The 21,836-nt window shown below is 45.9% G+C and overlaps 1 protein-coding gene across 2 annotated transcripts in view; it reads right to left on the reverse strand.

Moving 5' to 3' along the window:
- The window catches only part of LOC137632996 (uncharacterized), a 113,238-nt gene that overhangs the window by 11,189 nt on the left and 80,213 nt on the right, over positions 1-21,836 (reverse strand). For both annotated transcript variants that reach the window (XM_068365164.1, XM_068365163.1), the window contains exon 6: positions 16,711-16,857. In XM_068365164.1, the coding sequence (XP_068221265.1) occupies positions 16,711-16,857 (147 nt within the window). The remainder of the gene's footprint in view (positions 1-16,710; positions 16,858-21,836) is intronic.

Here is a 21,836-nt window from a genome sequence, read left to right on the forward strand (position 1 = left end):
GTTCCGGAGCAGATTTTTGGAGTGCAACGGTGAAATCCGGCACTCGGACTCCGGCTGAAGCCTTTTACACACGAACCTTTGTCATGTTTGATCACAATTACACCGTTAAGGCCCCCGTTTTCATCGTATCTCCGGCTTCACTGGAGATAACTCATTCATTGAGGATAATGTTATCGTACCGGAGACGGTCACGATATCACGATGACGGGCCTTTGCTACCGGACCTCCGGTAAAAACAGAGATCAAGCAGGAGTCCAGAACCGGAGTTAACAGTGTGATATCGATGAAGTTTAGAGATTCATGCTATGTGGTTACTGGTTTCTATTATAATTTCTTATTTTATTAAGGTGTTAGCTACTACCATACTCACACATTAATTAAGATTTAAGTGTTTCTGATTCATAAGTCAATGACAAGAATCTCAAGGAACATCCAGACTTATGTCTTCTTTCTTTTTACAGAAAGTCCGCTGCACTGCCAGGGGCTGCTCCGCTGCCTTTACTGATCCCATGGGCCATGATCTATGCCGGGCCCATGCCCATTGCGCCATATCCTTCTCTCGGGAACCGGACAAGCCCCCTATACGATATGGTTTCCGGAGGCATGCATGCTCTGCTATGAGCTGTCAGCCCTACTCCTGAGCGAGGAGGTAAGTTGGTTCTAGTGTCCCTGTTAATATTCTTTGCGAAGAATTAATTGCTCTTTGTATATTGACTTCAGTTTTGACTTCATCATTAATTCCCTCTCTCCTCTTTCAGGCTGATGATGAATCTCTCAGGGAGGCGAGAGCTACTCTCCGGCCTTGGGTGTCAGGGTTTGGGAGGAATGCGCCTGCTGGCGCACCCTATCTCCTTGATGGAGACATGGCTTCTCGCCTATTCCCAGGCTCTACTACTGCAGCAGTTCCACCGGAGACAGCGGCCCCGTTAATTGAAGTGATTAGAGAAACCATTCTAACTGAGGAAGAGGTTTTAGTGACGGAGGCCGAGCCCTACCTAGGTCTGGACGAGGAACCCATGGATGAGCAGGTAGGTGGTGTTGAGTTGGTGGACCCCCTTTCACCCCACACTCCTTCCTCTACTACTTCCTTTCACGGCTTTGATAAACCTACGGCTTCTCCTCTAGGTCCCTCCATTCCTGTACGACCCAAGGTGAAGCCACTACGTACCTTTAAGCCTTCAGCTTTGCCATTATCAGTGTCACCGGTTCCGGGACCCTCAAAGGATCCTGATGTTCATATTGCTATACCTAAAACCGTGACTCCTAAGAAGTCAAAGTCTACTAAGTCCAGGGCTTCGTTAGAGGATCAGGCTCGGGAGCCCCCTTTATCCGCCGCCATGGTCAGGGATATTGTGAAAGAACAGATACAACAATATCTTCAACAGTCTAGGGCAGACCGAGGAGCTATGACGGAGCTCAAAGATATGGTGGCAAGTCTCATCCGTTCCGGAACTCAGATGCCCCCTCCTTCAGCCCCGGATGCATCGAAGTTACCTCCCTTCGAGAAAAACAACCCTTGGAGGTTTGCCTTACATGCTCCATATATTGATGGTGCCATAACTCTAGAGGGCATAGGCACCCGTCCTCTAGAGGACTTAGAATTTTACCCTCCGGGACTAGAATTCCCATTCAACGGCTTCGTCCGATTGAAAGAACATGCCTTGGTTAGGTTAGACAAGGTACCGAAGGAAACGGTAATATTCCCTAAAGAGCAGGCCCAATCTTTCTGGGCCAGGACGTTGTCAGACTGGGGTTGCACTAATTCCAAGCTCACCCCACACAAAGGAGCCTACACCATATTTACAGCTTCTCCAGGTATTACCTTGCCTATTACAGATAAAGTGGCAGCTCTTACTTTTCAGGCTATCAAAGAAGGTTCTGCCATGCCAGCTCTTAAAGAGACCGATCCCACCTCCATGCTCATTCCGAGTACCGTTACTATCTGGGATGATGCCCCCGCTACTTTCACAGTAGGGAAGTTAGACCCAGACTGTGCCTCTAATCTGTTCTCCGAGAAGCTTCCTAAATTACCAGATATTCTTCTCAAGACTGAGTTTGAGGCACGGAATAGGTTGGCTAGGTCTCTCCACTCCATTACCTCCGTGGAGTCCCTAACCTCACTTTACCCGACCGAGACCATGTTCCGGGTATTCACAAAGAACCTGTCTCTGTCCTTCCAAATCGACTTACACGAGTTTTGTTCGGCTCGGGTTAGTTGCAGGAAGCACGTTCTTTCTGAGGCCACGATCAGGCATGAACCGAATAGGCTGATAGCTTCCCCCTGCTGGGGTAAGAACCTTTTTCCTCAGGAGGAGGTGAACAAGGTACTACAAGACGCTGCGAGAGCAAATCAAAATTTGCAAGTGAGGTGGGGCCTCACTGCCAAAAAGAGGGTTGAAGGTCAAAAACAAAACTTCTTCAGGAAGAAACAGAGGTTTGCCCCTTACAAGACGAGCCGAGGTCACTACCAACAATCGTCGATTGCCCACTCGTCTTCACAGTCTCCCACTGCTTCGTCTCCTCTACAGCCGAAACACCCTCAACAGGTGGTCTACCTCACTGCTCCCCCAGGTACCCAACCCAACCCCGTTTGGATGCCCTCACCCGCATACAACCCTAGCTACGGACCCTCAGGTCCCTTTCGTGGACACCAGAGAGGTAGCTACAGGGCTAGAGGACAGTTCCGTCAACGAGGCGGACCGAGGACAAGGGGTTCTCGAGGAGGGAAAGAACCTAGATTCACTCCCTCGCAATGATATAGTTCCGGTAGGGGGGAGACTTTACCACTTTCGAGACCGTTGGACCTTCAGTCCGTGGGCTCACAGCATAGTCTCCAAAGGCTTGGGGTGGAAATGGTCACAAGGTTCCCCTCCTCCACCAGTGACCTTCTTCCAGAGACCCACATCCATTCTGAGAGAGTACACCACCGAGTTACTACAGAAAAAAGCAATCAAACGGGTTCGATCGCTGAAGTTCCAAGGCCGCCTGTTCACAGTTCCGAAGAAAGGCTCGTCGGCATTGAGAGTGGTCCTGGACTTGTCAAAGCTAAATTCTTACATCCTCTGCGACAAGTTCCGGATGTTGACCATCTCTCAGGTACGTACCCTGCTTCCCCGTGGGGCCGTCACCACCTCTATCGATCTTACCGACGCCTATTATCACGTACCAATAGCTCGAAACTTCTCTCCTTACCTAGGTTTCCGTCTAGGCAGGAAAGCCTTTGCATTCAAAGTCATGCCCTTCGGCCTCAACATTGCACCCAGGATATTCACGAAACTGGGAGAGACGGTGCTAGAACAACTCAGGAACCAAGGGATTCAGATCGTTGCTTATCTGGACGATTGGCTTATTTGGGCTCGGTCAGCCCTGGAGTGCAACAGAGCTACGAAGAAAGTACTTCGTTTTCTCGCCAACCTGGGATTTCGGGTCAATCTCCAAAAATCCCGCCTACTTCCATCAGACCGCTTCGAATGGTTAGGCATACAGTGGGACCTTGCACGGCACAAGCTGGTTCTACCTCCCAAAAAGGTAAGAGAAATAGCTTCCAAGGTCAAGAATTTTCTAAAACACAGGCAGGTGTCCAGAAGAGCCTTAGAAAGAATCCTCGGCCTTCTTCAATTCGCCTCAGTAACAGATCGCCTATTGAAAGCCAAACTCAAAGACATCAATCGAGTTTGGAGAAAGAGAGCCACAGTACCTTTAAGAGACAAGGTCTCGAAAATCCCCTCTGTCTTGAAAATGAGATTACAGCCATGGTCCGAACCGAAGAACCTTTCCAAATCGGTTCCTCTTCAATTCCCACCCCCACAAGTGACAATTCATAGACGCGTCTCTGAGTGGATGGGGGGGTTACTACGAACGTCAGATGTTTCAGGGCTCTTGGTCACCCGCCATGAAACACTTCCACATCAATGTTCTCGAAGCCATGGCAGTGTTCTTGACCCTGAAGAGGCTCTCTCCTCCGAGGTCGACCCACATCAGAGTAGTGTCAGACAGCACAGCCGTAGTACACTGCATCAACAGAGGAGGATCCAAGTCGCCCAACCTGAATCAGATCCTGGTCACTATCTTCACCTTGGCCGCAGAAAAGAACTGGTTCCTGTCAGCAACCCACCTAGCGGGAGTCCAGAATGTGATAGCGGACTCACTATCCAGGACGAAACCACTGGAATCAGAATGGTCTCTGGACATAATTTCATTCCGGTGGATACTCAGGCTGGTTCCGGGCCTTCAGGTAGATCTATTCGCAACTCAGATGAATCACAAACTTCCTTGTTATGTGACACCAAACATGGACCCTCAGGCTTATGCCATAGACGCATTAACCCTGGATTGGAACCATTGGGGGAAGATTTACCTATTTCCACCAGTGAATCTTCTAATGAAAGTATTGCACAAACTACGCTCCTTCCGGGGGACAGTGGCCTTAGTAGCACCTCACTGGCCAAAGAGCAGTTGGTTTCCTCTCCTCCTCGAGCTGAAACTCCGACCCTTCCGGATTCCATTCCCCAAACTAACCCAAGTAATTCAAACACAGACTGTGTCAGATTCCTCAAGGATAGCCAAAACCCTAACTTTGTGGACTTCATGAAGTTTGCAGCTCATAAAGACGCAAACATTGACCCGGAAAACGTTCTCTTCATCGAAGCGGACAAAAGGGACTCGACAATTCGTCAATATGATTCGGCTGTTAAGAAATTAGCAGGTTTCCTAAAGAACTCAGACCACACTCGTATGACTCCGAATTTAGCCATCTCATTCTTTAGGTTCTTATTTGACAAGGGCTTGGCAGCTAGCACTATAACTACCATCAAGTCAGCTTTGAAGAAGATATTCCTGGTTGGGTTTAACATTAATCTAGCTGATTCCTATTTCTCATCTATTCCAAAAGCATGTGCTAGGCTTCGGCCGTTGGATCGGCCACAAAAAGTCTCTTGGTCTCTGAACAATGTCCTCAAACTCGCGTCGGACACTGACAACGAGTCCTGCTCTTATATCACTCTGCTTAGGAAGACGTTATTTCTATCAGCTATGGCCTCAGGTGCTAGAATCTCAGAACTAGCAGCGCTCTCACGTAACCCGGAAAACATAGATTTCCTCCCTACAGGCGAAGTACTGCTTACCCCAGACAGAGCTTTCCTAGCAAAAAATGAGGACCCGCAAAATAGGTGGTCCCCTTGGAAGATCATCTCCCTTCCCCAGGATCCTTCGCTGTGTCCAGTCACTACTCTCAGGACCTTTTTAGCTAGATCTGCCACCCGCTCGTCTGGCCCCTTATTTATCAGGGAATAAGGTGGTACTTTGACCATTCAAGGTATCAGACAACAAATCCTCTACTTCATTAAACATGCTAACCCGGAATCATTTCCCCACGCTCATGATATACGGTCAATAGCTACCTCTATCAATTACTTCCAGAACATGGACTTTGATGACCTTAAAAAATACACGGGTTGGAAATCTCCTATGGTTTTCAAACGCCACTATCTAAAGAACTTACAGGCCCTTAAATACCCTACGGTTGCAGCGGGGAGTCTTATCTCCCCCCATTAATCTCTGATTATTTCTTTATTCCATCTCTTCTCTCCTCCCTCCTGACCACCTCTCACACCACGTCGCCACTCTCCTGGGTGGTTCGTTAGCCCTAAGTTATTTTGCCATGTTTAATTGTTATGATTTAACTGTTATTGTAATTACCATTCCTGTAAAGTTTAGATATGCTTAGACATGTAAGGTTGATTCCTTTCACGACGGGACACTCAGGTGATCCCTGGTCCTCATATTATTTTAGCATTACATCCCCTATGCCTATGGCTAGTTTATGATTTATGTTTACTTACAGTATTATATTATTGCCTTACATGGTGTTTGTTTTCTCCTTATTATGTTATTAATTTATTGGGCTTGGAAGGCATTCTCTGGTACATTCTCACCGGCCGTCACAGGCCGCCCCAGAAAAGGGATTTTGACGAAGGAAAAATCTATTTCTGGGAAGAGGCCTGTGACGCCCGGTGAAACCCTTCCCGGTTATTTGATTCGGACCCCACCCCTCTTTTTCCTTGCCAAGCCATATGTTCTTGCAGAAGGATGTCCTAGAGGGCGCGCGTGGTAGGTGTCGTTGGGGAGTTCAACCATGTTATCTAGGGCCTGTCACGGCCCTCCCCATTGATGAAGGGATTATCTAAATGGAAGACAACCTGTGAATAGTGGTTTACACACGCCTTTGTTTAATACACGACACCTACAAGGTGTTCGCGCGAGGGTTGTAACCTCTGCATTCCATGCTTTTATCTTTCTCTAGTATATTTGGAAGATTTATATTAGGAAAGGTATAAGGAAGGACCTTTCTCACCGGGCGTCACAGGCCTCTTCCCAGAAATAGATTTTTCCTTCGTCAAAATCCCTTTAGACATTACTGTGTTTAATTGTGGTTTATTAAAGAATGTTTATATTTTATTTTTCAATTTCTTGAGCATATCAATAATCAACAAATACTTTTGATTTACTTTCGGTTGGCATCAGCTGATCTCAAGGTCACGCTGCTGTATTACTATTATGAGAGCATATATATAGTGCGAATAACACATTTATATAATTTTCTTGACATTCGAAATTTCTTCATAATGCATATTACATCAGCGCCAATATGTTATAGGGTATCACATTTTCCATACAGCTCGTTTATAGACCTTATTAGTTATAAAAGGAATACGCGCTCTCTCTCTCTCTCTCGCTCTCTGTATTTTGTTTTTACTTCAGTTGTATCTTCATATTTTTTTTTTTAAATTATTAAAAAATTCTATATATCATTATTCGATGTTTCCATTATGGGAATAGTAACGCATCGGAAGGAAATCCCTTGATTTGCCTCTCGCCTTCCGCCAGAAATATGACGTCATCAGACTTTTTTTCTTAAATTTACGGTAAGTTGTACTAATCTTATAACTAATGATACAGACCACTAAAACACTTGATATCATTACTGGGTGTTTTGATGATGGGAATGCTGTAATATGATTACTCGGTAACAATGAAAGGCAATCATTCGGTTTGTCAGCGCGCTTCCGCCAGATACATGACGTTACAAGACACGTGACGTACAGTAAACTCTACGAAGAATGACTTGCAAAATATGTAAATTCATTTTCTTTGTTTCTCGCAAGAAATGAAAAGAAAATACTAACTTAACAAACAAAAGTATTTTATTTTTATAATGTAAAAGGAAATATACTATTTTCAAGAAAATATTTGCCCTAATAATATATTTTCTTTAGATGAACATCGATCCATTATCAGAGATTAAAAAAGTTGCGTACAGTCAAATTTACGCTACGTAGTACTCAGGACAACCGATAAAGACCCTCGAAATACTTTGTATCGTTATTTAATATTTCGATAATGGAAATACTAATATTAATTGTTAGCCTATTGGAAGGAAATCACTGTATTGCCTGGAAGCTTTCCGCCGGTGATGTGACGTCACTAGACATAAAATGAACTCGACAGATATTAAAACTTTTCCTAATGTATTTCTAACTGAAAATAAATACTGAATATTAACAATAAAAGAAAATAATAATTTACCAAGATAAATCAGTTTATATGTATACAAGAAAATAGATTATTTTCAAGGAAATATTCGTCCTATTTCCGATAAACTTGTGACGTCATCACCCTGAAAAAAATGGTCGTAAAGTCGAATAGTCGTATGTCACATAGGTCGTAAGTCGAGCAATACCTGTATCTGCGAGAGGTTCCTTCAGAGAGGGGATCTTGTATCCTTCCTTGATAACTGAGAGGGACCAGCTGTCCGCCCCTCTTCTCTTCCAAGACTGCCAAAAACCTGACAGTCTTGCGCCTACTGTCTGGAGGAGATATACTTCATTTTCAGGAGCGAGCTCTGAACGAACCTCTGTTCGATCTTGCTCCTGACTCTTGCCTTCTTCCTCTAAAATCTCGTCTTGTAGTAGTCCTGCCTCGAAAGGGCTGCTGGAATTTCTTTTCCTCCCGCTTCGAAGTAGAAGGAGCGGCTGCCAAGGGCTTACGAGCCAAACGTGATAACAGGTCTTGGGTGGCTTTTTGGGCCAGAGAAAGCGAAATGTCTCTCACAAGGGCCTCAGGAAAAAGATGTTGTGACAGGGGGGCGTAAAGAAGCTCAGACTTCTGCGCAACGGTTACAGATCTAGAAGTAAAAGAGCAAAGCAGGGCCCTCTTCTTCAGGATTCCTGCTGAAAACAGCGAAGCCAATTCATTAGCCCCATCTCTGAGGGCCTTGTCCATACAGGGCATAATACTGGTTAGGTCCCGAGTTCATTCCATCTGGTCAGTCTTCCTGGCCAGAGTCCCTAGCGACCAGTCTAAAAAACTAAAAACCTCAAAGGCTCTAAAAATGCCTTTGACGAGGTGATCCAGCTCCAACATCGACCACATGACCTTGGCTGAGTTGAGAGCATGCCTTCTAGCCGAATCCACTAAGCTTCAGAAGTCACCCATGGAGGAGGCAGGAACTCCCAGACACAGAGGTTCCCCAGTCTCGTACCACATACCAGCCTTCGAAGCAAGACGAGCTGGTGGAAACGAGAGGGAAGTCTTAACTGCTTGTCTCCGTTCCTTCATCCAGTCATCAATCTTCGCAAGAGCCTTCTTTGCAGAAATCGACAGCTTCATCTTGATGAAGGCCGACTGTTTCTTGGCCTTTTTTCTGCTGAATTGGGATTGAGGAGAACGCGGAGCAGCAGGTTGGAATTCCTCTCCATAAAGTTCAAGGAGGGAGCAAGAGAGAACTTTGTAATCTTTGGCAGCGTCAGCAGGTTTATCTTCGTCATCAGAGACCTCCTCGAGATCCTGATCCACCTCTGCAACATCCTTCGTACGAGGAGAAGGCTCCTTAGAATCCGACAACGGCAAATCGAAGGATTTGTCCTGCAAAAGAGGGCTGCAAGAAGCTTGACCCCGAGAACCGCTTACGTCCTGGCGCCGGGAAGAGGTATCGTCCTGGCGGCGAGCGCTAGGAGGAAGAGTCTCGAAGGTGAGAGGGGGAGGCGTCCTTACGCCGAGAGCTGTTAACGTCCTGGTAACGAGAGGCAGTATCGTCCTGAGGAAGCAGGCTGGTATCGTCCTTGGGCAGAGAGCGAGAGACAGAGTCGTCCCGGCGTCGAGAACGAGAGGCGGTATCGTCCTGGCGTCGCGAACGAGAGGCAGTATCGTCCTGACGTCGAGAACGAGAGGCGGTATCGTCCTGGCGACGAGAGGAAGTTTCGTCCTGGCGCCGAGAGAGAGAGAGGAGGTATCGTCCTGGCGCCGTCGAGCAGTAGAGGAAGCAGAACGGTGTTGTGTCTTCGAAGAAGAGCGCAAGGGTTCCTTAGGAGAGGAACTCCGTTCCCTCTTAGAAGCCAACTTCTTGATAGGCAAAAAGTCGTCTTTACGTCTTATCGGACTGGGCGCGAGGGCGGCTAAACGCTTGAACTAACGAAATAAGTTGTTCCTGCATAACAGACATAAAAGACTTAGCAACTTCTGCTGGGTCTTGCGGTCCCGAAGGAGAGGGCTGACGAATAACACTCGTGGAAGGGGAAGGATCTTCGGCTGCTTTATCCCGACTTGCGGACCTAGACTTCGTCCTTTCCACAGGCACGTAGTCTAAATTGTCCTCAGACGGACAAGGTTCGTAGCTACTAGAACCGAGAGTGAGAACGAGACAATTCGTCACGGTTCCACCTCCTCTTCGTAGGTCTTGAAGCTTCAAACTTCCATTTGCGTATGGGAAAGGGATTCGGAGAAGAAACTAACACATCCGACATGCCTTTTCCGTGGCGGTCAAGAGCAGCCTGGGAATCGGCAACAGGACTGTCTGAGGCGACGGCTGACCGAGGGTACGTACCTCTCACCCCCTTTTGGTTGTCGACGTACCTTCTCCCTTGGTCCTGGGAGCTTGGTAGAGGTCTAGACCTAGGGTAATGACATGTTTAGTCAGTCGCCACCTCCACTGCACTTTCACAAGCACTAACATTACTATCACTTTTCTTACCTTTAAAGTTTAAAGGCCGCAAGTTGCTCTTTAATGGCCTTCAACTTGGCAGCCATCCTAGCGTACCGAGGGTCATCCGCAGATACGGATCCTGTAGAAGGGGCAGGAGTTACTAACTCAAGGGAAGGATCAACTTCCAAAGAGGAATTAATTACAGGCTCAAAGGATAAATCAACACTAAGCTCGTCTTCCTTCCCACTAACAGACTTAGATTTAGACCTAGAAGCTCTCCTAACTCTATTGAGCTCTAGTTTACGCACAAAGCGCTTCATAATCAACCAATCCTTTTCATTCAATATCTTACATTCCCCGCACCTGTTATTAAGGGCACATTCAAAACCCCTACAACTCAAACACACGGTGTGAGGGTCTACAGTCATTTTCGGCAACCTCACCTTACATTTCTCATTCGCACAAACACGGAATTGAATTTTATCACTCATAATGATAAACAGCAAAAAAGCAAAGAAATAACAAAAACACGATTGCCAAATCAGTGTACTTCACCAAATAGCAGACTGGTACAGCGATACAAGGAAAGCAAAAAAAAAAAATCTTAATGACAGGCCAACGTGTTGTCGATCCGACCGGCAGAGATGAAATGAAGAACAGAAAACGGGAATGATTCCTAGTACCACGCGATAAGGTTGTTAACCACCTAACCGCACAACCACCACAAGGCGGTTGCCGCAATTTTTAAAAAATTCTGCCGAAAGTCAGAGAATTAAGCTATATTTATATATAACTGCCAGGTAAGTTCTATTCATAAAAATAAAATTTTAAAAAAATTAATTTGTAATTTTCTTAGCCATTTCTGAGTCCTTTAAATAGGGATATCATTTCAGCACAAGCTGGAATCGGTCGTTAAAGCTGGATATCGAGCAGTTATCCAAATGGCTTGGGCGCAGGGTGAGGAGCTTATCCCTTTCCAGTTGGAGATTCCCCACTTTTGATCCTACGGCACAGGACTAAGAGGGATGGTTGAGGAGGGAAGTTGGATTAAAGGACTCAGGTTTGTGTTGGTAGGAAAAATAAAAATTATTTTTATAATTTATTTGTTCCTACGCATCATGCAAACTCGTCCATTAATTGGGAGATTGCTTCATGGGCTGGAAGTCCAGTGAACCAAACTGGAAGGTTCAAATTCTTCCCTGGGAGTGATCAATACTCAAAATTGCATGGGCGCGAAGTAAGGACCACTGCCACCCTCAATCCATCTATCATATGGATAAAAGACTGATATCATTATTATCATAATTACTTGCTATGCTACAACCCTAGTAGGAAAAGCAGGATGCTATAAGGCCAGGGACCCAAACAGGGAAAATAGCCCAGTGAGGAAATGAAACAAGGAAAAATAAAATATGCTAAGGACAGTAACAACATTAGAGTAGATAGTTCTTATAAAAACTATAAAAACTTAACAAAACAAGAGGAAGAGAAATAAGATAGAATAGTGTGCCCGAGTGTACCCTCAAGCAAGAGAACTCTAACCCAAGACAGTGGAAGACCATGGTACAGAGGCTATGGCACTACCCAAGACTAGATAACAATGGTTTGATTTTGGAGTTTCCTTCTCCTAGAAGAGCTGCTTACCATAGCTAAAGAAACTCTTCTACCCTTACCTAAAGGAAAGTAGCCACTGAACAATTTCAGTGCAGTAGTTAACCCCACGTGAAGAAGAATTGTTTGGTAATCTAAGTGTTGTTAGGACAGGAAAATCTGTGAAGAATAGGCCAGACTATTCAGTGCATGAGTAGGCAAAGGGAAAGTGAACCGTAACTGTAGAGAAGGATCCAATGTAGTAATGGGTGCTCAGTCAAGGGACCCCATAACTCTCTAGCAGTAGTAACTCAACAGGTGGCTGGTGCCCTCGCCAACCTACCACCTACTAGACCCTGGGTTGTACACAAGTACAATACTCATACTTGATCAACACTGGAGACCCCTTTCCCCCAAAGGAGATGTCAGTTGGAGTCAGATACCAAGTATAATATCAATGGGTTGGTACAAGACCCACCATCCTCTCACTCACTACAGGAGGATGGGGAAAGTTACTTCCTGAATTTTAAAGAATGGTGCTCTGAAGTGAAACTTACTAACATCTAGTCCACCCAACTAGTAATGTTTCAATTACATTTCCCCCAAATGGGAAGGACAGAAGAATAAAAGAGAAAGGACAGTTATATTACCATTCACTTTAGATTTACATTTACACATCACCATAGATAAGATGCATCCTTTTCCTGTGTGGAGTTGGGTTGGTTACATAACAACTTGAGCAGCCACCACAGATCCAAGCACAAAGGTGTCACAGGAATTATGGATAAATTTCCGCAAGTAAAAGACCGTTAAGGTTGTCTGTCTCTTCCGGAAACCAGCCTTCAGATCTTGGCCCACTGACAGGTTCCTCCTGAAAGCGAGGGTGGGGTTAATACCCCTGAACTTATGAGCACTAGTCCTGACTCTTGTCAGATAAGTGAGCTTTACAGATCTACTCATGAAGCCAGAAAAAGACCGTGTTCCTTGATACTCTACCTCTTTCTTGGATCTGCCAGTGCTAATGAAAAGTCTATGAGACTGGGGCCTGAGGTGTTGGGTCATTTTCGGATAGCAGGGCAGAGCCCACATGGGACACGAGTATCTCTCGATCACCACCCAACACCTGCCGGAAGTTGAGGAATAGAGGGCTCAAACCTGTGGTCTTGTACTGCAGGGTTCTGGATCCGGTACAAAAATGATGGAGACCTTAAATTCCTCAGCGTGGGTGACTACATAGGAGATAGTATTGAGTCAGATCCCTATCAGATGATCTCCTCAAACGCTCAAATGGGGTACACATAAGAGCATTAAGGACTAAAGTCACATTCCATTCCCGGGCCTGAGATCCCGGAGTGGGCATGATTGCTTAAAGCTCCTCATGAGCATAGACATCTGCCAGGAAGAGGAGAGGTTTAAACCCCTCAGTGAAAAGACCATATTCAAGGCTGAGCAGCAGCCTTTGACAGCCACGACAAGGAAATCCATGATATGTGCTAGAGTTGCTCTGATCAGAGAAATACTCCATCTTCGACACCGGTCACAGAAGATGGCCCACTCAGCTTGGTAGACAGGTGTAGAGGACCTCCAGAGATACCCAGGCATCTCCAGTGCAGTGCCTCGTAAAAAGCATTTCATTCAGAGGTGCTATATAGTCTCCACCTGTGAAGCGCTAACAACTCCAGGACATGGTGGTACCTCTGCCATTGCAGCTGATAGAGAAGAGTGGGCCACAGGAGGATAGTAGTTCTCTCTGGATCTCAACCAGAAGAGTAAGCAGATCAGGATACCACTCAGAATGAGGCTACCTGGGAGCCCCTAGGGTCATCCTGAGCCCTGGTATAACCAACACACTTTTGATTACCGGCCGGATCAGGCTGAATGGCGGAAAGGAGTACACGTACAGCTGATGCCATGAGTGTTGTAAGGAGTCTTTGAGCAACGCTCATGGGTCTGGTATGCGGGGAGCAAAACATGGGGAGTTTCCTGTTCAGCAGCGTGGGAAACAGGTCGATCCCAATGGAACCCCACAAGGCAAAAAGCCTTCCTGCTATCAGAGGATGAAGAGACCACTCTGCTCCTACAAACTGCCCATGGGGACTGTGTGGGTCTGCAAGTACATCCTCTTTATCTAATGGCTACTTTCCTCTTGGTAAAGGTAGAAGAGACTCTTTAGCTAGGGTAAGCAGCTTTTCTAGGAGGACACTCCAAAATCAAACCATTGTTCTCTAGTCTTGGGTAGTGCCATAGCCTTTGTATCATAGTCTTCCGCTGTCTTGGGTTAGAGTTCTCTTGCGTGAGGGTACACTCGGGCACACTATTCTATTTTATTTCTCTTCCTCTTATTTCGTAGAAGTTTTTTATAGTTTATATATGAAACATTTATTTTAATTGTTGTTACTGTTCTTAGATATTCTATTTTAATTGTTAATTCACCTATTTCCTTTCCTAACTGGGCTTTTTTCCTTGTTGGAGCACCTGGGCTTACAGCATCTTGCTTTTCCAACTAGGGTTGTAGCTTAGCAAGTAGTAATAATAATAATAATAATAATAATGATGTACCTCACTAACAACTCCACAGCGTGACATGGCTCCCAGACGTGTATCCGCTTTGTCAGTTTGCAAAGATGACGTGAAACAGTAGCTCCTGGCTTGATGATGTAGGTTACTACAATGGTATTGTCGCTCATCAACACTAATGAGTGCCCCCTCAAATCTTGGAGTGCTTACAACACTAAATAGGCTGCTTACATCTCGAGGATGTTGATGTGCAGATGGCTTTCCTCCTCGGTCCACACCCATGAGATGACCAGTTTGTCCAGCTGTGCTTCCCACACCTTTTTGGTGCATCAGAGAAGTATGTACGGTGGTAGCAAGTCCACTGGGACTTTCTAGATGAAATTTTCCTCGTTGAACCAGCAGACAAGGTCGCCCTGAGCTTCCTGTTTCACTGGAATGTAAAGGAACGGGGGAACCCTGACGGCAGACCAGGGATCCTTCAAACACCATGGAAGAGATTTCTGCTGGAGGTGCCCATGAGGAACAAGATTATCCGATGAAAGGTGACCGATAAGACATTACTAGTGCAGAGCAGGGTCTTCCGTTTCGTACAGAAAGGGTCGCACAACCTTGATGCTTATGGAGCTGTAGACCCAAATGGTATTTTTCCTTTATTTTTTATGAAGACTGCAGATTCAGAGCTCAAAGTTATTTGTTATTTTGCACAAGTTACCAAGCAGAGGAGCTTTTAGCACTTGATGGAAAATTGGTAATGTTACTGCATTATGTAAATGTGTTTGTGGTAGCTCAAGTCCAACTGACTACCACCCAATTTTCATATCTGCCATATTATCCAAAGTTTTTTAACGTCTTTTGGCACAATGTCTAAATAGGTTTGCTGAAGGTAACTGTCTGTTCCCTAGTTTGTAATTTTGCTTTTGTAAAGGCCTTGGAGCATGTGATGCTCTTCTTACAATCTCCAATGGTGGTCAAAAAGTTTGTATGATTGGCCATGATTTTAGTGCTGCCTTTGACCATGTTAATCATGAGGCCCTTGTTTTCAAACTCAAACAGTTAGGAATGGGTGGGTCTATTCTTAGCATCATTATTGAGTTTTTAAGTAATGGATTGCAAAGAGTTGTTGATGGGCACTGAAGTGAGTATAGGAATGTGATATCAGGTGTTCCTCATGGTAGTATTCTTGCCCCCTTACTTCTCCTACTATATACACATGACATATGGTTTTGCTTGAAAAACAAGCTTATTGCATATGCAGTTTATGTTACTTTGCATCAATTCCATCTCCTGAATGAAGCTCTGGGGTTGCTGAATCCATTAATAGAAATCTAGCTAAAATTAGTGCATGGTGCAAATAATGGGGCATGAAGTTGAACCCTAACAAAACTCAATGTATGATAGCAAGTAGGTCAAGGACACTGGTTCCTCAAGATGTGGATCTCAACGTTGATAAAGTTTTCTAACTCTGTATGACTTTTGTAATATTGTAGGTGTGATTCTTGATAGAAAATTTTGCTTTTGAAAAACACATTTGGTCTGTCTCTTCTTCAATTTCCAAAAAAAGAAAAATGGCTTACTGAGAGTCTTTCCAGATTTTTGGTGACCAATCTATTCATTCGAAGAAGTGCTTTAATTCTTTCATTCTGCCTTGTTTCGAGTATTGTTCTCCTGTCTGGTCTTCAGCTGCCAAATCTCATCTTAATTTGTTAGACAAAAACTTACACTTTATTAAATTCCTTATTCCTGATCTAGATACTAATATCTGACACCATCAATCAGTTAGTTCGTTATGCATATTGCATAAGATTTTTCATAACTCTGACCATCCTTTACATTCAGATATTCCCAGAAAGTACCTTCCTGCTTGTAATACTAGGTATGCAGTTAATTCTAAGTCATGCCTTCTCCATCAGGAAGCTCAATACTACACAAGTATTCTAGAAGATTTATTCCAGCTGTGACCAAATTGTAGAATAATTTTCGTAATCAGGTAGTTGAATCAGTGGAACTTCAAAAACTCAAATATGCAGAGAATGTTTTTATGTTGAACAGGCTTACATGTCTTTTCTTATAGTTAATTTATGCAAGATCTATTCTAATGTTGTTACTGTTCTTAAAATGATATACGGTAGATTATTTCCTTTCCTCACTGAGCTTGCATCTTGATTTTTAATCTAGGGTTGTACCTTAGCTAGTAGTAGTAGTAGTAGTAGTAGTAGTAGTAGTAGTAGTAGTAGTAATCTCCATTCTTATATGCCATCAACTTTCCGGCCTTCTAATCAACCTGTTCAACTACTAAAATCCATGACTGGCAGAATTTCAGAACTGTTTCATTCCCAGGTTTATATTTTCAAAGATTTGCTTCCCAGTTCTAAAATGGTTTTTCATGTCCCTTTCAAGTAACCCTATAGCATGGATCACAAAGTTAACAGATCCTAACAGTATTATGAATTATCCTTTAAAGAAAAGAAAATAATCAAAATACTGTCAAAAGATGAAATAGATACATAAACAACTGTTGTATAAATTCTAACAGTATTACAAGTTATCCTTTAAAGAAAAGAAAATAATCAAAACATTGTAATAAGATGAAATGGATACATAAAAAACTGTTGTATAAGACTTACATAGCTCTTTCCATGATGTTCGTAAACACACAAGTTGGCTCCTGTCCTTCTTGAAATTTCATCTATTACAACACCTCCTCTTCCCAAAATTCTACCAATATCAGCATTTTCCACCTCCATTTTTGAAACATTCTCATTAGTTCTTGCCTGTTTTGAGATATAGAAGAAAATTTGATTGACAACATTGATAAGTAATAAGGAAAATAGGAGAACTGTTTACTGTACAAAAAAAAATATATATATAGCAGAAAAAGGAACATGATATTATGATGAGATGTTCTAAATTAAGTCCGTGACAATCTAGTAAATTACATACAATTAAGACAAAACTACCATTTGTTTATGAAGTTATAACAGTGATCACTGTCGTTGCTTTAAGGGGGTTGCCAAGGCCATAAGATAGCAATGTAAGGTAAGACTACAAACTTATGGTTGAGAGGATTTATTCTGATGTTCAACATTATATTTCTCAACCAATATTCAATGCAGAAGCAAGATGAAAATGACAAATTCGAAGATAATTTGTATTTTTCCTAACCATACAAACCTTAGCTATTTACAAAGGGTTATTACTTTTAGCGTAGCTGAAATGGCGAGCCATTAGAATTTAACGAGGGTGTATTACCCCCGCGCTAGTTAGCGGGGGGGTAGGGGAGTGGTAGCTAGCTACCCCTCCTCCCCCTCACACACAGGTGAATACTCACTTTCACTTGGAGGTAGGACTTGTCTTGGGGGACAGGGCTGGCGGGCAAATATGTGTAAATAGCTAAGGTTTGTATGGTTAGGAAAAATACAAATTATCTTCGAATTTGTCATTTGTTCCGTAACCGAAATACAAACCACGCTATTTACAAAGGGTGACTTATCCCTTAGGAAGGGTGGAAAGTCCCCAGCCATACTGGCTTTGGCTTTACCCGGGGACTCAGAATCCGAGTGAGTCGCACTCGAGAAAAGGAGTCCCTGCACCTCACAAGTTCCTTGCACCGCAAGGAACCATGTGGCCTACGTAAGCTTGTGTGTGAAGGAAGAAGTGTGACCCGTCCTAGGCAGTTGACCTGGAGTTCCAGAAGGAACTCTGGGTTAGGACGTTCCCAATACCACCTCGTCAGGGTATGGGGGACGCGACAGTATTGACTCAATACTCGGAACACAAGGAAGCATGGTTTACCTGCAGAGGTTCGAGGTCAGCTATGCAGAGACCAGGATGCTGCTTCCCCGTAGAGGGGATGATGAAGAAAGAAGTAAGGGCCAGACATACTTCTTTCGTTCATGCAGACTAAAACCTGATAACAATGCCCTCAACCTTCTGCTACCTGTCCAAAAAGGAGCCTGAGGTTAGACCAGCTGTTGTGTAGCCACCACAGAGCGATAGAAAACGTATCGAGACTCCTGTGGGTCACGCCCTGCAGGAAGCGGGCTGCGAAGGTCATCAGACGCTTCCAGACTCCAGCTTGTAGCACCTGCGTCACAGAGTAGTATTACTCGAAGGCGAGGGACGTTGCGATGTATCCAACATCGTGCTGTAGGGCGACGTGACGGGGGAGGGTCTGAAGACAGGTCGAGATGAATGTCCTTGAGTCCGGGCTGAAGAGGTATACTGGTGACTCTCCCCCCATGTCCTCCTTGTGTTCCCAAATCGGCTGCAACTGAGGCCAAACTGCAGCTGTTCCCAGCGCTAACCTCTCGATTCCTGTACTGGCAAGAAAGAGAAGGTCTTGGGACATCAGACACAGAATGGAGACTCAAAATCTTGAATGAATCGGACCGAAGGGTCGGGACCCTCAGATTCTGAGTCTAGCCAACAACTCAGGAGCGAGCCTGAATGTTGCCTTCCCCTCTTCCTTAGAAAGGGGGGGGAGTAGTAAGAGACCAAGAAGATTGCTTACACACTGGCCGTGGCCAGAGTGAGCAGAAGACCCAAGGCGGAATACAATCCGAGGCCTGTCATAAAAGGGTCTTGAGAAGATCTCTTAAAGGACTAAAAGTCCGAGCCATGCTCCAAGTTGGAGGTCTTCCTCCGACTAGGGCAGGGACGATCGTAGCTTCGCATGAGCGAGGATAGATCCAGCGGGCAGGAAAAAGTTATTCCTTTAAGCCTGAAGGTCAGGGAAAGGCTGAGCGACAGGCTTCATTGCCAAGAGCGGAAAGGAGTTTCCTCCCGCCGAAAGGCAATAAGACCGTTATTGCTGGAGAAGAGGCCTCACGGGAAGAGGTATATCTCCCACGGCACCAACCACCTTAGACTCTTCACTTTGCCTGGGAGACCCCTGTGGATGACTATCGCAGATGACGCGACCTCCGTACCGCGACTGTAGCGGGTTGTCTCTTCTAGAGGAGGAAGCGTAGTGTCTCCAGGCATGAAGCCGAAGCGACGTCCCGGTTCGGGAGAGATGTCGCAGTGTGGTTGCTTGAGTAGTCTGCGCCGTGGGAGAAGCTCTCCCGGGAGTTTCGTCAGGGGAAGCAGAGGGTCCAGAAACCGTTCTGCGCATAGTCCCAGTGGAGCTCTCCCATTGAAAGGTTGACGGACAACCTGGTTTTGTTGAGACCCATTGTCCGCAGACAAAAAGGAGGGAAGACGCAGGCGTCGAAGTTGTCCCACCATCACCGGAATGCATCTTGCCAGAGTCTCGGGGTCTGAGACTGGGGGGAAAACTAGCGGAAGCTTGAGGTTCCAAGCTGTCGCGATCAGGTCCCCCAGACCAGCACTTGCTGGTTACCCAAGGTCAAAGACCCTTAGGTACACTCTCTCTATGAGGCTCTGCTCGGATAGTCTGAGAGAAACATTCCCCTGCCTGGAATGAGAGAGCCGATGGTGGAATTGAGAGAATCTCAATCATCCCGGTATCTCTACTGCAAGATGTGAAGGTGTGAAAATGCGTCCCCTGCTGGTTAGCATGAAGTCGACACGCAACGGGGCGACTTGGCAGGAGCGGTAGGATCTGAAGAGGGGCCAGACTAAGGCCCTTAAGCCTGCCTGAATGATGGAGAGGTATCCTTCAGGTCTTGACCATAGGCCTGGACCGGAACATGCCCCCCCCCCCCTTTCCTTTGACGAGTCCGAGAACCGCATCAAGAATGTGGGGAAAGGACGAGAATATCCACTACCATCAAGAGGCTCCATAGGTCAACACCCATTGCAGGTTTAATAGTTCCGCTGGTCCCATAGGGCCAGGGAGTCCGGTTAAACATTGCCTGAAGCCACCGGAACTTGGATCGCCCCACATGGAACTTATCCTGAGGCGACCGTCCGGACTATAAACGGGTCAATGAGGAAAGAAGAACTAGGAAACGTTCCAAGGTAGGGCTGAAAACTCTGCTTGACTGAGAACAGGTACTGCGACTCTCCTCAGTCTTGCCACAGTCAACCGAAAGGAAGGCTCGGAGGATGTGGTAACAGAATCTGGCGTCCCCAGGTGGTCACCCATCCAAGTACCGACGTTGCTTAACCTCGCTGGACGGACGAGAAGCGGGGTTTCCAACGTGGTAAGGCGGTTGACTCAATATCATGGCCAGATACTCCAGATGTTGAGGCAGAGGAAGAGAAGGCTCCAAGCAAAATACCATGAGCCCACACTCATGGTCAGCATTCGGAAGCTTTTCCCGGCGCTGAAGAAGGTCGAAACCCGAGCCTACCGGAGTTGACCAGCCCTCCAAACAGCAGAGGAGGCGGAAGTCTGCACCTGAGCGGCCAAGAGGAAGGCAGGGAGAGTTCTCTGGGGAAACAAACCTGCTATGCCACGGCGGGATAGCCACACTGCATCATAAGCAGGAATACTTGCAGTTTAGGCTGAATTCGACGAGCACCCTGGAAGATGGATGGAATGGAAACTGAAAGTACCCGTCCTTCCGATCCAGGGTTAAAGGAGTCCTGTCGCCTCGTTACCAGTCTGATCGATTCTGCTGGTCTATGCTGGCCAAAGTTTGTTCGACAAACTTGATCAGGGCTGAGAGGTCGACTATGGACATCCCCTCTCAGATCCTTCCTTACAAGAAAGGATCGACTGAGGGGGCCGGGGGTGAAGCCGTCGATGATCCTAAGGAAGACCTTCGCCTAAGGTATGGATCATTCTGCCCAACCGGGCAACTCTGCTGATGCTATGGCATAGAGGTTCAGAGACACTGAATTCGCTGACAGAGACGGCAGGCGCGATATCCTTGGCTACTCACAGAGATTGTGCGGGAATGGGCATCGGGAAGCTGTCATTCGGATGAGTAACCTTAAGCATCCTCCCAGCGAAAAAACCTGCAATCCTAGAGTTCGTGAACTCCTTTTAGGACTATGCCCCCCCGGGGGAGTCTCCCGTGCCATCTGTTCCTGACAGGAGGAAACTGCAATTGGACACCTTGTCCCAGTTGTCGTAGCCGATAACTTAGGCTGACGTGGTTGAAAGAAAAGGGAGCTCGAGCCCTGCAGAGTCTGGAAGAAAGCGCCTTGGAGGAGTGAAACCGGAAGTCGATTTACTCCGCACAGCAGATGTTTAAGTCTCTGTCCTTGGGCAAAGACAAAACTCTTCTCAAGGATGGAAGGGTGTCTGAGGTCGTTGACCTCCACAGATGAGACACCCGAAGGAAGCCTTCAGTCAGTGCGTCCAGATGGTACATCATCGAGCTTGTCCGCAAGTAGATATTTAACGACGAAAGGCCAAGGTGCCTGAGCTCGAGAGGAGGAAAGTACCCTTGATCTTCCTGTAGCTTCCTTGAACCAAACCTCGGGCCGTAACCGAGGAGGGAAAGAACCTGGTAAGCTCCCAGAGGAAGAGGTAAGCAGTCACCCCTTGTCCGATGGAGAAATCTTCAACGGAAAGCCCCCCCGCCAAAAATCCTTCCAGGGCGGGAGAAGGAGAGAGTACTCGTGCAGGAGAGGGGACCCTCGAGACCGACCTCTTGGGAACCAACTTCGCCCTGGGGGAAGTCACCACGAAGTCCACTCCTCTCTTTCTCTTCAGCGTAGGAGAGACAGCCGCTGGTTTGTTACCCTGGCCGGTGAGTGCTGGTTTCATAACCCTCATTAACGCCCGTGCCAGCGGATCAAACCATGTCTGCTGCTCCAAGGACACAGAGTCCGAAATCCTCGCTAAGGTGAAAGGGATCGGGCGATCCTTTGGAGAGGACACGACGGTTCCTGC

Source organism: Palaemon carinicauda, chromosome 42, assembly GCF_036898095.1.
Source record: "Palaemon carinicauda isolate YSFRI2023 chromosome 42, ASM3689809v2, whole genome shotgun sequence".
Taxonomy (NCBI): Eukaryota; Metazoa; Arthropoda; class Malacostraca; order Decapoda; family Palaemonidae; genus Palaemon; species Palaemon carinicauda.